The 16273-nt window shown below is 39.0% G+C and overlaps 1 protein-coding gene across 1 annotated transcript in view; it reads left to right on the forward strand.

Moving 5' to 3' along the window:
• Positions 1–16273, forward strand: part of GRIA3 (glutamate ionotropic receptor AMPA type subunit 3) — a 400526-nt gene that overhangs the window by 187589 nt on the left and 196664 nt on the right. The window contains exons 4-6 of the mRNA XM_004713054.2: positions 8067–8254; positions 11330–11353; positions 11745–11751. Coding sequence (XP_004713111.1) covers positions 8067–8254; positions 11330–11353; positions 11745–11751 — 219 coding nt within the window. The remainder of the gene's footprint in view (positions 1–8066; positions 8255–11329; positions 11354–11744; positions 11752–16273) is intronic.

Here is a 16273-nt window from a genome sequence, read left to right on the forward strand (position 1 = left end):
GTGACTCATAGCAACTCCATTTGTATCCAAGGAGAATGGACAGGGCTTTCAAAGTCTCCTTTATTTTTTGGAAGCAGATCACCAGACCTGTTTGCCTAGGTGCTTCTAGGTGGATTCGAACCTACAATCTTTCAGCTAGCAGCCAAATAAATGAACCCATTAACTATTTGCACCACCAGGGACTTGAGACACCTCAGAGACAAACCAAAAAGAGAACTAACTCAACAAACAGATTCTAACCCACATCTACCCCCATTCCTACCCATACATGACAAAGTCGAACTGCCATCAGAGGGTTTCCAAGCCAGGGCTTTTTAATTTTTAGTCCTGTTCTACAATTTCTTCCCACTCTATCCTGGACTTCCTTTTTTAAAAAATAGCTTTATTGGCATATATTTCATATGTCATACAATTTAATTGCTCAATCATTTTGAGAAGAGTTGTGCAATTATAACTACAATCAATTTCAGAACATTTTGTTCTCACACTCATTGTTACCTCCTCATCTCCCCTCAAACCTCCCCTGTCTTCCCCTAGCTAAATATTAATCCAGTTACTGTCTCTATAGATTTACCTATCCTGGATGTCACATAAAGAAAATCAGATAGCACACGAGCAGGAAGCAAAAAAAAAGACAACAAAACATATAAAAACTTCACTCGAAAAAAAGTACAAAATATTAAAACCTGAAATCAACCATAAAATGAGTCCAAAAGGAGATCAAATGATAAGGTATTACCTTTTAGCCTAACTACATCTGCAACAATTGACTTGCCAATGCTCTCTGCCTGATACCAAAATTATTCCCAAACCCGGGCTATGGTCAAAGGGGATTCACTGGAGGCTTAATCTATGTGTGGACCTGAACATGGATTTTGGACTCCTACTGTCATTCATAGCCTTTTGCAATCCAGGTGCTCAGAATGTAAGCTCTGACACCATTCATTCCTTTGGATTTAGACCAGTGGTTCTCAACCTTCCTAATGCCACAACCCTTTCATACAGTTCCTCATGTTGTGGTGACCCTGCAACCATAAAATGATTTTCGTTGCTACTTCATCACTGTCATTTTGCTACTGTTCTGAATCGGGTGACCCCTGTGAAAGGGTTGTTTGATCCCCAAAGGGGTCGCTACCCATAGGTTAAGAACCGCTGATTTGGACTAATATGATCTTTTTCAGTGCAGTTGGTAGCAGTAGCAGGGTCATGAAAATTGATGTTTCTTAGGTCCATGGGTCCATTGGACTATATGTTTCCACTGTCTTTCTCTTTTCATAAATCTTCTTTGGGGAGAGACCAGTAGTTGTGCCTTAAATGGCTGCTTACAGGCTTTTGGTGAGACTCCAGTAGCTGCTCACCCTATTGGGATCTATGCTTTGCCGTTTGATCTTGATGTCCCCTGAGACTTTGGCCTTGATTCCCAGACCCAGCAACTCATTCACTCATTGTGTATGGTTATATCCAAGAAGATTTCATAAATTTGCAGCAAAAGTAAATACACATATACAAGTACTCTCTGCCACGCTTATATAAATTTGTGGATGTAATCCCACTCTCCCCCTCCCACCTCTTTAACCTGCATGTCTATCCAAGCATCTACCCACAGATCTGCATTGTCAACCCTGATATTTTCTTTGTAACAATAGATCACAGACTCCTTTGCTTGTCAGCATATGCAGATTGAACTATTGTTTCTAGGAGTAGCATAGTGTTCCACGTGCATGTAACATATTTATCCACTTACATTTAAAATGCTTAAGTATCTATAATACTGCTTTTTCACATAGGATTCTGCATTTATTTACTTTGAATTTAGATCTACTGATGCCTGGAGAGATGAATCTGAAGTTAGTAAGGGAAACTTCAAGGTGAAGGCAGAGAATCATCCAGAAAAGTCTGTAGGTGGTAGGAGGTGTCAGGTAAAGGAACCATAGGTACACTGGTTCTGTGTCACCACCCAGTTCTGTTCCACCCAAAGAGTAGAAGAGAACCAATGAGTAGAAGTTACTAGAAGGTAGATTTTTTCTTCTGAAAAGGTAGATTTTTTTACTTAACATGTGGAAAACTTGTATTTTGATACCAGATCTTAAAGCAGCGGTTCGTAATCTGTGGATCATGACCACTTTGGGGTTCGAAAGACCCTTTCACAGGGGTTGCCCAATTCAAAACAGTCGCAAAATTACAATGATGAAGTAGCATCAAAAATAATTTTATGGTTGGGGGTCACCACAACATTAGGAACTGTATTAAAGGGTTGCGGCATTAGGAAGGTTGAGAACCACTGCCTTAAAACAAAGTTTACTTCAATGTTTAATGTGTAATTTCATTACCATTATTATTCAGCCAATACCTTCTTCATAAGTAGTATCAACTCAGTCCTTTCCAAATTTTTATAAATTTCTACCATAATTAGATTCAAATCAATGTGCCCTTAGTGTACATTGCTTAAGAACAAATTTTCAAATGCTGTAGTCTCTTTCTTCCTCTGTTTCTTTCTTCAGCCTATGCCTTGGCCCACCATGTACCCTCAACTCCCACTGAAGCTGAAAGCACATCGAAAACCCACATGAAAATGTAAATCTCAGAAATAAATATGCGTGGTTGGTTTAAAAAAGAGCAAGAATTAGCATTTAAAGCAATGGTAATTTGCTCTGATCTGTAATTTTGAGCTCCTGTGCTGAAATTCCTCATTTGGAAATTACCAAGTGCTTGGGTCTCGTTTGTGATCTTCTTCCTGCATACACCCAGCACACAAAGGAGTCATAATGACTGGCTGAGTCACTGCTGCCATCTCCCTGAAGCGTGCTCTCCAAATGTCAATACCATTTTATATGGTGCACTGAAGAAGATTCTCAACTGTAATCTGTTTGCACTACAGGATGAGCCCAAGATAGCACAGAACCAAGAATGTATTCAAAGGACAGCAGGATCTTCCTCTTTTCTCTGCTCCTCCAGATGTTGTCTTTGCAAGTCATCCCCATCACCTGCTCCCATTAGTCATGGTTGTTGGTATTGTTAGATGTTGTCAAGTTGGTACCAACTCACAGTAACCCTGTGCACAATAGAACAAAACACTGTTGCCCATTACTAGTCATTGCAGCACCTTGCTATGATCATTGTTGCAGAAAATGTGTCAATCTATCTCCTTGCAGCTCTTCTTTTTTGCTGGGCTTCTACTAAAAATAATGTCCTTCTCCAGGGAGTAGTCCCTCCTAATAATCTGACCAAAGTACATGATATGAAGTCTCGCCATCTTTATTTACTTCTAAAGAGCATTCTGAATGTACTTCTTCCAAGACAGCTTTGTTACTTTTTCCAGAAGTCTATGGTATATTCAATATCGTTTGCCAACACCATAACTCAAATACATAGATTCTTCTTCAGTTCCTTGTTACCATATATACTCATGGATAATCCGAGTTTTTCAGCACATCCTTAATGCCGTTTTTGTGGTAAAATTGGGTGCCTCCGCTGATATTCAGGTCTGCTTATACTCAAGTATATACCGTAATTGTCCAATTTTTTTCATACATATGGTACAATTGCAAATCCCATGACTTGGAATCAGGTGTACTTCTCAACACTTTAAATAGGACTTTTATGGTAGATTTTCCCAATGTGTCATTTGATTTCTTGGCTGCTGTTCTCATAGTGGAACCTTGTTGGCTTAGAAGTTATGCTTTGGGCTATGATCCACAAGGTGGGCAGTTCAGAACCTCCAGCTGCGCCTCAGGAGAAAGACAGATCTCTCTACTCCCATAAACCGTTAGTATTAGGATCCCACAGGGAGAGTTTTATCCTGTCCTATAGGGCTGCTATAAGTCAGCATCGACTCAATGACAGTGAGTTGGTTGGTTGGTTGGTTGGTTGGTTGGTTGGTTTGGTTTGGTTCTTATGGTCATTAATAGTTGATAGATCCAAATGAAATGAAATCCTTGACAAGTTCAATATTTCTCCATTTATCAATGTGTTATTCTGGGTAGACGAGAGAAACAAATTCATAGACACTCATGTGTATAAGAAAAAGGTTTATATACAAGAACAATTGAATATTGAGAAAACACTCCATCAGTCCAAATCAAGTCCATAAATACAATATTTGCCCATGTGTCCAACAACAATCTATAAAGTCCTCTTCAGACTCAAGAAACACAAGCAATGAAGTCAAATGCTGGAAGATCACAGGCCAGTGTGGGAAGTCTTGTGGATCCAGTGGCATTGTAAGCATCACGGCGTTGGCAGAGGATCTCTATGTGGTTCCTTCAGCTCTGAAACTCTGAATGCCTCAGGGTAACTTCATTTGGCTTCTCCTCAGAAATGTCTCACAGGCAGTGAGCCTTGTCAGTTGAGAGTCTCCAAGGGAGTGAGCAAAGAGAGAGTGTGTGTTTCCAACCTCCAAGGAGGAAATACTAGAGTTGCAGAATCCTCAGGATAAGACCATGCCCTCACAGAGGCCTCATTGACTATGACCTGATTGACAGGTAAACTCCAACCCTTCACTCGTAATTCTATCAAATTGACAACAGATTATATCACTAATACAATCAAGATGTTATCTATTGGGCTTTTTGCTTTCTTTGTGTTGAGGTGTAATCCATATTGAAGGCAGAAGTCTTTGATTTTCATCAGTAAGTGCTTCAAGTGTTTCTCACTTTCAACAAGCAAGAGTGTGTCTTATGTTTATCAAAGATTGTTAATGAGTCTTCCTCCAATCTTGATGCAACATTTTTCTTCATATAATCTAGATTCGTGGTTTCTTTGCTCATGATACCGATTGAATAAATATGGTGAAAGGATACGATCCGGTTGTACACTTTTCTTAATTTTTTAAAACCCTTGTTCTATACCAACAGTGGCCTCCTGGTCTATGTGCAGGTTCTGCAGGAGCACTACGAAGTGTTCTGGAATTTCCATTCTTCTCAATGTTATCTATAATTTGTTATGATCCACAGAGTTGAATGCCTTTGCATAGTAAATAAAACATGGGTAAATCTTTCTGGTATTCTCTGTTTCAGCCAAGCTCCAGCTGATATTGGCAATGGTATCTCTCATTCCACATCCTCTTTTGTCTCCAGTTTAAATTTCTGCTACTTCTCTGTCAATGGGCTGCTATAACCACTTTTTAATTATCTTCAGCAAAAATCTATGTGTGTGATGATAGTGCTTTTGTTTGATAATTTCCACATTCTTTTGCATCACCTTCCTTTGAGTTGGTCATAAATATGGATCTCTTCTATTGGAATGACCAGAGGTCTTACAAGCTTCTGAGTATAGATGAATGAGCATTTTCAGTATTGTGGAGAATTGTTGAAATATCTCACTTGGTATTCTATCCATTCCTGGATGATTTTTTTCATCAGTGATTTTCTTCAATGAAGCTCGGACTTCTTCCTTCAACATCATCCATCATTTCTCGATCACATGCTCCCTCCTAAAATGGTTCAATATTTGCCAGTTCTTATTGGTACAGTGACTGTGTGTTCCTTCCATCTTCTTTCGATGCCTCCTTCTTCGTTCAATACTTTCCCTGTAGAACTCTTCACTAACTCGAGGTGTAAGTTTTTTCTTAAGTTTTTCAGTTTAAGAAATGCCATACATGTTTGATCAATTTTCAACTGCAGAAATAGATAAAAATCTTTAATTTCCTCATCTTTGGCATTAGTGTTTGGTGGGTGAATTTGAATAATGGTCATATTAACTAGACTTCCATGTAGACATGTAAATATTATTATATCACTGACAACAAACATTGCACTGTACTTCAGGATAGTTTTTTAATTGTGAATTGGGTAAAGGTTTACAGAGCAGCTAAATTTTCCACTCAACAATCCATACCCATTTTGTTTCACGCGACTGATCGCAATCCTCACAATGTAACATCACTTATTCCACTTCCTCCCTGAGCTTCCCACATCCAGTCCTCCTTCTTTCCTAACCCTTCTGAACGTTGTCCTTGGATAAATGCTGCCTCTTTTATCTCCAATGGTGGACTATTCTAAGCTGTGTGTACCTCAATAGTACTAAGGTTCCCCTTATTGACGCTGTCTATTGTTTGGCCATGGGGGGTGAGTTCTTGTCCACACCTGAGAGAGGACTAAATGCCACAGTTGCAGAATAGATCTTGAAATGATTTTCTCGTCAGTCCTGGCATAGTAGACCATATGACTGCCTGATTCAACACAGCCAATATTAGTCCATTGCTGCTCATCAGTCCTTCCAGCATCTCTTTCCGTATTTTTTAATCATTTTATTGGGGGCTCATATAACTCTTATCACAATCCATATTATACATCAATTGTGTAAAGCACATTTGTACATTCGTTGCCCCCATCATTCTCAAAACATTTGCTCTCCATTTAAGCCCCTGGCATCAGCTCATTTTTCCCACTGACTCCCCACTGCCCCATCCCTCATGAGGGCTTGATCATTTATAAATTATTATTTTGTCATATCTTACACTGTCCGACATCTCCCTTCACCCACTTTTCTGTTGTCCATCCCCCAGGGAGGAGGTTATATGTAGATCCCTGTAATCAGTTCCCCCTTTCCAATCTCTTTCCATTTTTGAGAACTTCCTTTTTCCTGGATTCATACTTCATACAATCCACATTCAAGGGTTGTTTTCAGCTGTTTCCTTTTAATTTGTGTCATGCCACATCAGCAAATGAAGGTCTCAAGAACTTTACTAATTTGATGTGATTAAAGTAGACTCTTGTTTGATCAGGCAGCTCTTCTCTAATCATATTCTGAGTGCCTTCCGACCTGACAGTCTCATCGTCTGACACTGTGTCTGCCAAGTCCAGCAGCTCTTCAGGGGGTTATCACTGGTCAATGTTTGCAGAAGTAGATCTACAAATACTTCTTCCTAGCCTGTCTTTCTTTGGAAACTCTGCTGAAGCCTGTCCATCATGAGTGACTCTGCTGATATTTGACAATTCATTGGCATGGATTCCAGCATCAGAGCAACATGGAAGCCAGCACAGTGCAATACACTAACAGATGAGTTGTGTCATTAGTTATTATCTAAACATAAAACAATTTTAAATTTATGGAAATAAAGGAGTCACTTCTGATGACATGTAAAAAAATGTCAATACTTGATGATTAGAGCCCACCCACTGAAGAAGGAAAGCACAGTGATCTGCCTCCTAGAGAATACTGACAATAGAACGCAGCGGAGAAGTCCTGCACTTGAACTCACGGGGTTGCCTTGAATCAGAATTGTGTGTGTGTGTGTGTGTGTGTGTGTGTGTGTGTGTGTAGAGAGAGAGATCTGATGAACATCATATCATATTAGTGACAAGAATATTCTAAAATACCAGCACATAGGAAACTCCCATCCTATTCTTCTGAATTACACTTCTTCTGTTCCCAGTTTCTCAGCCCCTCTCATAAGGTTATCTATAACTCCCAGCATCAGATCATTTCCCTCCCATTCAGCACAGATCCAGGGTGGTAGCAGTAAACAAGGCTCAAAGGGTAAATATGATATCTCTGATAAAGACGTTTTGTCATGTTTTATTAGAGTTAATTTCTTTGGGAGACATAATTTACTTCATTGGATATTCATAGCTATGTAAGTATCAGCCATAATACAATGAGTTTTTATCTCAACTAATTCTGAAGAATGTTTATATGTACGATGAACAACTTACATAGAGTTGAGTTTGAACTTACAAATGAGTTTCAACTCTAACAGAAAAGACAACGACCAAATATAAGAAAGAATCTTAGAACATTTATTCCATATATACTATAATAGAACATGCCAATAAACACAATTAGATACTTTCATTCAGTTCTTACTGATTAAACAGAGGCTTGATACAGACCTAGTCTGGTTACCACTAGTTATAGAATCTTCTTTCCTTTAAAACTAAAGGTGCCAATTGTCCGGAAAGTTCAAGACTGAGGTTACATATGTACATAAGCCTGCTCTGTACAATGAACACAGTTCGAAGGGCCTCACTGGATGGTGAATGAAAATGATTTTGAACTACAGAAGTATGCTGTGTTTGTTTGTTTTAAAGGAAAAAAATCATTGTAGCTGTTTTTCCTTCCTTTAGGATTTTCCATCCTCCAAGCGATTATGGAAGCAGCCGTGCAAAACAACTGGCAAGTGACAGCACGGTCTGTGGGAAACATAAAGGACGTCCAGGAATTCCGGCGCATCATTGAAGAAATGGACAGGAGACAGGAAAAGCGATACTTGATTGACTGCGAGGTCGAAAGGATTAACACGATTTTGGAACAGGTACATTGGATATTTATTCTCCACCTAACCAACATGTTAAATCGTCAACCTGAAGCAGTTTTCATATCTGCTAAGAAATTAAGTAGCCAACAGACGAAGCATGTCAAAAACTTTTGATAGTCTCTAATTCTTATTTCCTCCCCCGTGGCTGAGGGGTGAAGGGTATGAACTAAACTCATGAAAATTGCATAATATGATTCATTGGAAAACCTCTGCCATTTAGTACTACTTACCAGATAAAGAAAGGGAGGGAGCTCTGGTAACATAGTGGGTTATGCTTTGAGCTGCTAACCAAATGGTCAGCAGTTCTAACCCACCAGCTGATCCACAGAAAGATGAGGCTCTCTGCTCCCATAAATGTTCAGTCTTGGAAATCCTAGGAAGCAATTCTACTCTGTCCAATAAGGTTGCTATGAGTCAGAATCAACTTGATGACTGCGGGTTTGGATTTGGAGTTTATCAGATAAGGATCTCTGGTGGCACTGTTTGGGAAGCTTTGGGCTACTAACCACAAGGTCAGTGGTTCAAACCCACTAGCCCCTTCACAGGAAAAAGATGAGGCTATCTACTCTCCTGAAGATTTGCACCTCAGAAACACTATATAGGGTTGCTGTGAGTCATAACTGACTCAATAGCAATGGATCTGGGTTTTTCATCAGATAAGCACACTCCTCCACAGTTCTGTTTCATTCAAATCTATTTCAAAGTAATCCTCTTCTTCTTGCCATCCCTTCCTCCCATCAGGAATGGGCAAGATAGTAGGACAGAGAGGCAGGGGTTTTGTTTAAGCAGTCTAGTTGCCGGAATACTCACTACCCCCAGATCTTTCCAAAGAAGGTGAAGAAAGAGAGAAATTGTGTTGTGTATGTCTCTGTACTTCAAGAACATATTTCTAAGATGGTTTGGGGGGCGGTAGTGATAAAGACAGGCTAAGAGGAGAAAATATGATTTAATGGGCAAAATATATTTATTATTAAACTTGGATATTTACATTTAACACAAAAAAAATATAAGAAATGTTTCCCCCTACGCCAGATAGATAATTTGTTTGGGATAAAGAATCTAACTGACATGGGGTGCAAGTTTGTTATTTTCCTTAGAAGTCTCAATATTCTGGTTAATAACAAAGTGCCTGTCCTACCATAAATAAAAATGCAAGGGAAATAGTTCCTTTCTTCTTTGATCCTAGTGTCCCTGGGAGCCAGGATAACCTCAGAGATTGCAGTGATAATAAGCATCCATTTCCTGAAAGAGCTGTTTTATACAAAATAAAATATTAACAGGTTGTCAGATATGCCTCCATCTACTAGTACAAGAAGAGAATTTTTCTAAAAATGAAGAGAAAGAAATTGCTGACTCTGCATCATAAAGATACGTACAAAGCTGTTTCCTTGTTAAGATCAGCATCTCATCTAGTGAATCACATCTCACAGAAAATCTAGAGCACTAGCCTGATTAAATCAAACTTCTCTACTAACATTCTCTTGAGCTACACCCCATCCCCCCACCACACACACACACACACACACAAACACACACAAACTCTGATTTTCTTAGATCTTGAAAGTGAAGAATCAGGTCAGTGATGTTGGTGCATGGACTATATGCCCTCTAAAATTTTCTACTAAAATAGCCTTTTAATGGGTGACCTACTTAATAGCCCAAAGCAAAGGAACATCCTCCTTATCATACTTTGTTTTCCGTCTTTTCTGTTAGTGACTTTCATTTCTTGAGCGTCTTGCATTCTGTTAAATCTTTTGATTTTATAGGATCTTATCCTGGGGTCTAGGATTGTTCTGCATGACGTAATAGAACAAACAAAAGGTGGAGCTCTGAATCCAAATAACACTGTGGGAACTTGGGGCACACAAACTACTGTTCCTCAGTTTTCTCAACTGTAGAGCAGGGATAATAAAGTTTGTTCTGCTTATCTCACAGTGCTGTCATAATTGTTCTGAAGGCATAGAATGTCACAGAAAAATATCCATTATTATTACACACTTACAGGAAAACTAAACTATCATTATGTGAAAATTTAGTTTTAGTCTCTCATCTCCTGTCAGAATTCCTGTATTGCATATTATGCTCATGAGGATATCTCCACTGGTGGATAGCTGCCTGATTCAATTACCAAAGTATGTGTTAACCTATGAACAGGTTGTCTCTAATAGAGTTATCTGCCTATGGCTGAATAGATCCTCCATCACAGTAGCATATACCTGTGGCCTTCTTTGCAAGGTCCTACTGCCATTAAATTGATGCTGGCTCATATTTCAAAATATGGATCTTAATATTTATTTAGAAAGGCAGAATAGCTAACTTTCAGAACATAAGTTCTGAAGCACTTTAGCATGGATTATATCTCAAGCTGTGTGATCTCGGACCAGTTACTTGATCTCTCTGTGCTTCCATTTCCTCATCGTAAAATTGGAATAATCACTTTACCTTCAAGAGTTAAAGTTTTCAAAGCATTTAGAAAAATACCTGACATATAATGTTTGCATAATGCTTTGTTGCTGACAAATTTTCACATGGGTTATCTCATTTGATGTTCCTTATATGGGAGGCAGTCAGGGCAGATACGTTTAACCCCACCATTTACAGACAATGAAATGAGACTCAGAGGTAATTAAGTGACATATCCAATGGTTGCCCTCTGCTCAAACCTAGTAAATAGCAGAACCAGGACAAAGCTCAGGTCTTCTAACTCCTAGTCAAGTGCTGTTTACCCTACACTGTACCACCCACCTTAATTTGTAAGTCATTCATTAAATAAATATTTAGCCAATGCCACCCCCTAGATTTGGCCTGCTTATCAGGCTTAATCTTAAAACAATTGCAAAGCAATTGGAGAAGATCCAGAGAAGTGCAGAGAAAAATGATTAAAGCCTTAGAAATAGGGCCTGTGAGGAAAGGCTAAATGAGCTGAGACTGGTTAGCCTAGTGAAAGAGAGCCAAGAGGCAATTTAATCACCAGGCTCAAGCATCAAGAGTTATTATAAAGAGGGCACTGACCAACTGTTCTACATGTCTAAGGACAGTGCCAGAGCAAATGAGCTTAACAAGACTAGAGAGACGGTCAGCATTGGAAGAGACTTGGTAAGGAGTGAGGAAGCTGGAAGAAAGCAAAATCGCACCAGTTCATGGTATGTAAAGGTGGGGCATTCTGAATTAGTGGGCAGGTCAATCTAAAATATTTCTAACATTTGTTCTCAAGAGTATACAAATATTACAAGTTAATCCTCTGTGTTGACAAATATAGACCCTTATAAAAAGAAGACTCACGGGTTGCATAAGAGCGCTAGATTCATTTATAGGATAGCTGAACCTAACAGCAGCTCTGAAGGAGAAAGACTTAGTAATCTGTTCTCATCCATACTACCGCCTAGAAAATCCTATGGGACAGTTCTACTCTGTCAATCAGAGTCACTATGAGTCAAAAGCAATTTGATGGCATCTAGCAACAACATAGAAGACTTCTAATGAATAGAAAGGATGTCTAGTAATTTGCCTATCCATTAACTATTTCAAGAGTAATTCTCTTTAAAAATATTTAAACATTCCTCATCAGTCTTACCCATGTTTTTATTTTTTCCATAGATAATTCAAAAGTAAATCTCAGCATAGTTCCTGCCTAATTTATATAACACTTGCTAACTTAGTGAATTCCAAACCAATGTGTTTCAGTGTGTTACCTAGAAAAATTATAGAATACATGATTTATTCTAGAGCTATTCAAGGCTTAAGGCTTCAGACCTTGTCTGAAGGTCGGCGTCCTAAAGCAGGTCAATTCCTGAGATTCTATTCATATAAGGAAACTTGGTCAACTCAAAGACAGTAGTTTAAAAAAGGAAACACTCAAGTTATTAAGTCACATTTCTAAAAGATAATAATTCAAACAAGATGAACAATATTAGATGTCTTTCTAAAATATTAGACTGTAACCCAAAGGAGATGGTGATCACTCCAAAATGTGTCTAGCAATTGTAGCCACTAGCCACAGCTAGGCATGTGGACCAGTAAAGCAAACATATAGCCTGTGCCTGCTTCTTGTCTCAACTTCCACTAAGCTGATAGTGGTCCTCTCCTCTTGGATGCTCCTCTTGGTCCTAGTCCTCGCTTTCATGGTTCATTTAGGTGACTTGATAGTTCATAAAACAGTTTCAGTTGGTACCACTCCTCTTTTGAATATTTGATTTGCTATATAGTTAAACAAGCAACTTTGGGACATCAAATAGACTTGATTTAAAACCTAACTCCATCCATTCACTGGGTAAAGTGATTTAACGTCTTTGTATCTCAATTTTTCTCATCTTAAAAGATTTTTCTAATAACTTTTCATGGACGTTGTGAGAACAAAATAAGATATGTGGGGAAAAAAACTTGGCTTAGTGCTTGGCACCATGTAATTGCTCGATAACTTGTATCCATAGCTTAGGAAAATTAGTTAAGAACTGTGTTGCTGAAGAATAGGTTCCTCATTATGGCTCGTTTAAGATATCAGTTCAATCTAAGGCCATGAAAGTGAAGTCTAATACTTTCATTATGTTTAGGTGTTACTAATATGAGTTAAAGATGTTAGAATATCTTCCCTTTTTCTGTTTTAGAGGAACAAGTGTTACCAGGACTGTTTAAGACTTGACTAGATTTTTCAACATCACTTAAATAATTAAAGGCACTAAAACTTTGAGCTATGTGTGATATCTGAACACTTTTAGTAACAAATATGCATTAGTTACTTACTATGTTTCAGATACTGTTGTGAGCAGTTGTTGTTCTGTGTGTGCTTGTATAGCTCATGAACTTCCAAGAGTGGTACAAATGGTTAAGTGTTCTACTACTCACCCAAAGGTTAGCCATTTGAATCCAACCAGGAGTGCCTCAGGAGAAAGGTCTAATGGTCTACTTCCAGAAGGTCACAGTCATTGAAAGCTCAATGGAACCACTCTCAAGGAACACCACAGTCAATTGGCATAACATAGTCCACAAAGAAAATGCTCTACATCCTACTTTGAGAATTAACTGACAGGGTCTTAAAAGATTGTTATTGTCCATTTACGGTGCAACTTATTGGTCTCTCCCCCATCCAGAGAAAATAAAAATGATGAAAATCAAAGATGCACGGTAAAATCATTCCAATAAGCTAATGGACCACATAAACATATGCTTCCAAGTCTCTGAGACCAAAGAACTAGATGGCACCCAGCTCCCACTACCAATTACTCTGATAGAGATCACATTAGAAGGTCATGGATAAAGAAATGTGGCACCAAATTTTAAATGATAAGAAACACCAGGCTTACATGTTAGATAGAGACTAGTGGAACCCCTGAGATTATGGCCCTTAGTCACTCCTCTTGTATAGAAATGAACTAACACCCCCCCACCACCACCACCCATAGCTCAATGTTTAGCTAACAGGTGGGTCTATAAAGGGGAAATAGCACTAGTGAAGTAGGCACACCTTAGAATAATCATTTGCTTAAGATCAAAAGGACAGCATTTACCGAAAGACAAAAGTTGGAAAGGTTAGGAAAGGAGGAGGAGTGGAAACAGGAAACATAAGAAGGAGATAGGATCAATCCATGATATTACTACATTAAGGAGATTGCCATCAATGCGATTACACAAAGCGTGTATGAGTTGTTGAGTAGAAAACTGGTTTGTAAACCTTCACCCACTTCACAGTAGAAAGTTCAAAGCAAATAAAAACAGGGTAGTACAGTTCTACTCTGAGGAATATGGAGTCAGCCTGAGTAAGAATTGATTCTACAGCAGCTAGTTTAGGTCACTTTAAAAAGTCTGTGGAAAATGGAATTTAACAATAGAGTCTTTCCCAGACAGTTGAAGCTGCCTTATGTGGGTGTGTGTGTGTAATATGAACTAATCCTCATTTTAGTCCCCTAAAGTTGATGAGAATATTATCCCCATTTTTTTCAGATAAGAAACCTGAGACCTATAGGGGGTCATACAGCTAATAATTGGGGGAGCCAGAATGGTCAAGGCCAGAGGATATGACTATGGGTCCTATTCTGATAAACACCACACTAATCAGCCTTGCATCTGACTGAGCTTCTCAGTGGGAGTACAATAAACTGAGTATAAGTGAGAAGCATCAGTTTGCATTCAGGAGCAGCTTTGTTTATGCAACAACCATTTCACAGATATTCTCTCCACTTGATGAGGAGACATATCCCATTAACACACGGAATTGAAAACATGCCCCGTAAACCTATCCTTTGGTGAAGAGCTCATTTATGACAAACAGGTTCATTTACTCACAGTGGAAAACAATCAAACTATGGAATGGGCCCCACATAAATTGGAATAAATTGTAAGGGGTACTTTTTAGGGTGATATGAATGTACAACTAGCTTTCCCATCTGCATGGATTTTTCATCAGGTGAAAAAAAACCCCAACTTCCATCGGTATACCTAAAACTAGACTAGGTTGTGCCTATTTCCTCCTTTCCATGCTAGGTGTATCTGGTAGGTATATTGTTTTTTTCTCCACTAATGCCCACAAAACCAAGCATAAAATAGGGCTGGTCCCAGGAAAGCAAAAATGCCCATAGGTTATACTTTTAGTGGTGGTGTTTAGCTCTTCGGGACCACTAGACTTGAGCAACCTTGTTCCAAAGGGTACTTCCTCCCTCCCACCCTGTATCACTTTGTAGACATAGTTGAGAGGACCCCCTGCCTTGTTTTTGAGGGTTCCTCATACCACAAACACTGAAACACGCAGAGTATCTTTTTGCCTATTGGTCTTGCAAGGTGTTTTTTTTTTTAATTTAGTAACTGGTTGATCATCAGGAAAAAAGTGGAGATGAACACCTAAGCCAATTGGGTTCCGCAGACCAGAGCACATAATTATGAGGTTGAAAAAGAGACAATGTTAGGGACCGTGGGGGATAAAATAACAGCTCTGCTATAGGAAACAAAACTGACTCCCCCAAATCACTCCAAGTGGGGGATTTTGGTAGGTCAGTTTCCCAGCTTACTGTATCATCTCCCTCTACACTACTTGAATGGTGGCGTTTGGGAAGGCTGGTAGAATTGCCCAACAACTCTGAATCAAAAAAGTAAAAAATGTGATGGAAGTAGACTTACAGCACATGATTTCTTGGAAAACTTGACAGGTATACCTTATCCCAGGTTCAAGTGGGTCCACTTTTCATGCTGGAACCCTGGAATCACCTTCCACACTGCCCTTCCCTACCCTTGCAAACTTGCCACCCCACAGGCAGTAGGGCTAACCTCAGGGAAAGTCTGATGTTCGTGGCCTAAAGGTCAGTTTCAATTGTATGTTAGGTTGGGCCATGAACAGAAGCGTGCAGCTACAACAGAGCTACCCTGAAGCTACTGTTTAGCTACAGAAAAGTCTTTCAGCATCTTCAAAAACCAATAAGTGAGGGAATTGACAGGTGTTACTTACCTGGATTTCATAGAGAATATCCATGTAAGGGAAATAAGGGCTGAAGACAATGGGAGCTGTGGGAGTGGATGAGTAATTGTTTCCTAAAAACTAACTGCATTATGGAAAACTGCATAGCATGTCCTGGAAAAAAATGAAAAGTAGAAGCACCCTATCTAGCAATACAACCTCTAGGTATATAATTTAGAGAACTAAAACTCATGACACAAACAGACAGGTGCAAACCTATGCTCATAGTATTATTTACAATGGCAAAAATACAAAAAAAACTTAACATCTCATCAACAGACGAATGCATAAACAATCCATGATACAAATACACAAGGGAATGCCATGCAGGCATAAAGAATATCAATACGTTCTCAAAATAGACTGTAACATGGTTGAATATGGAGGACATTATCCAGGGTCAACTTTAAGTCAATCACAGAAGGACAAATTCTGTATGATATCACTAAATGAGTATAGGTGTCCATACAGAAAGCAACTTTCTTTGGTAGTTACCAGAGATGAGGAGTGGAAGGGCAAATCACTATCTAGATGTAGACACAACCAGACCAAAATGGCATGAAAAGTACTCAAAA

Source organism: Echinops telfairi, unplaced genomic scaffold (assembly GCF_000313985.2).
Source record: "Echinops telfairi isolate 266 unplaced genomic scaffold, ASM31398v2 ScPeMD7_6080;HRSCAF=6971, whole genome shotgun sequence".
Classification (NCBI taxonomy): domain Eukaryota; kingdom Metazoa; phylum Chordata; class Mammalia; order Afrosoricida; family Tenrecidae; genus Echinops; species Echinops telfairi.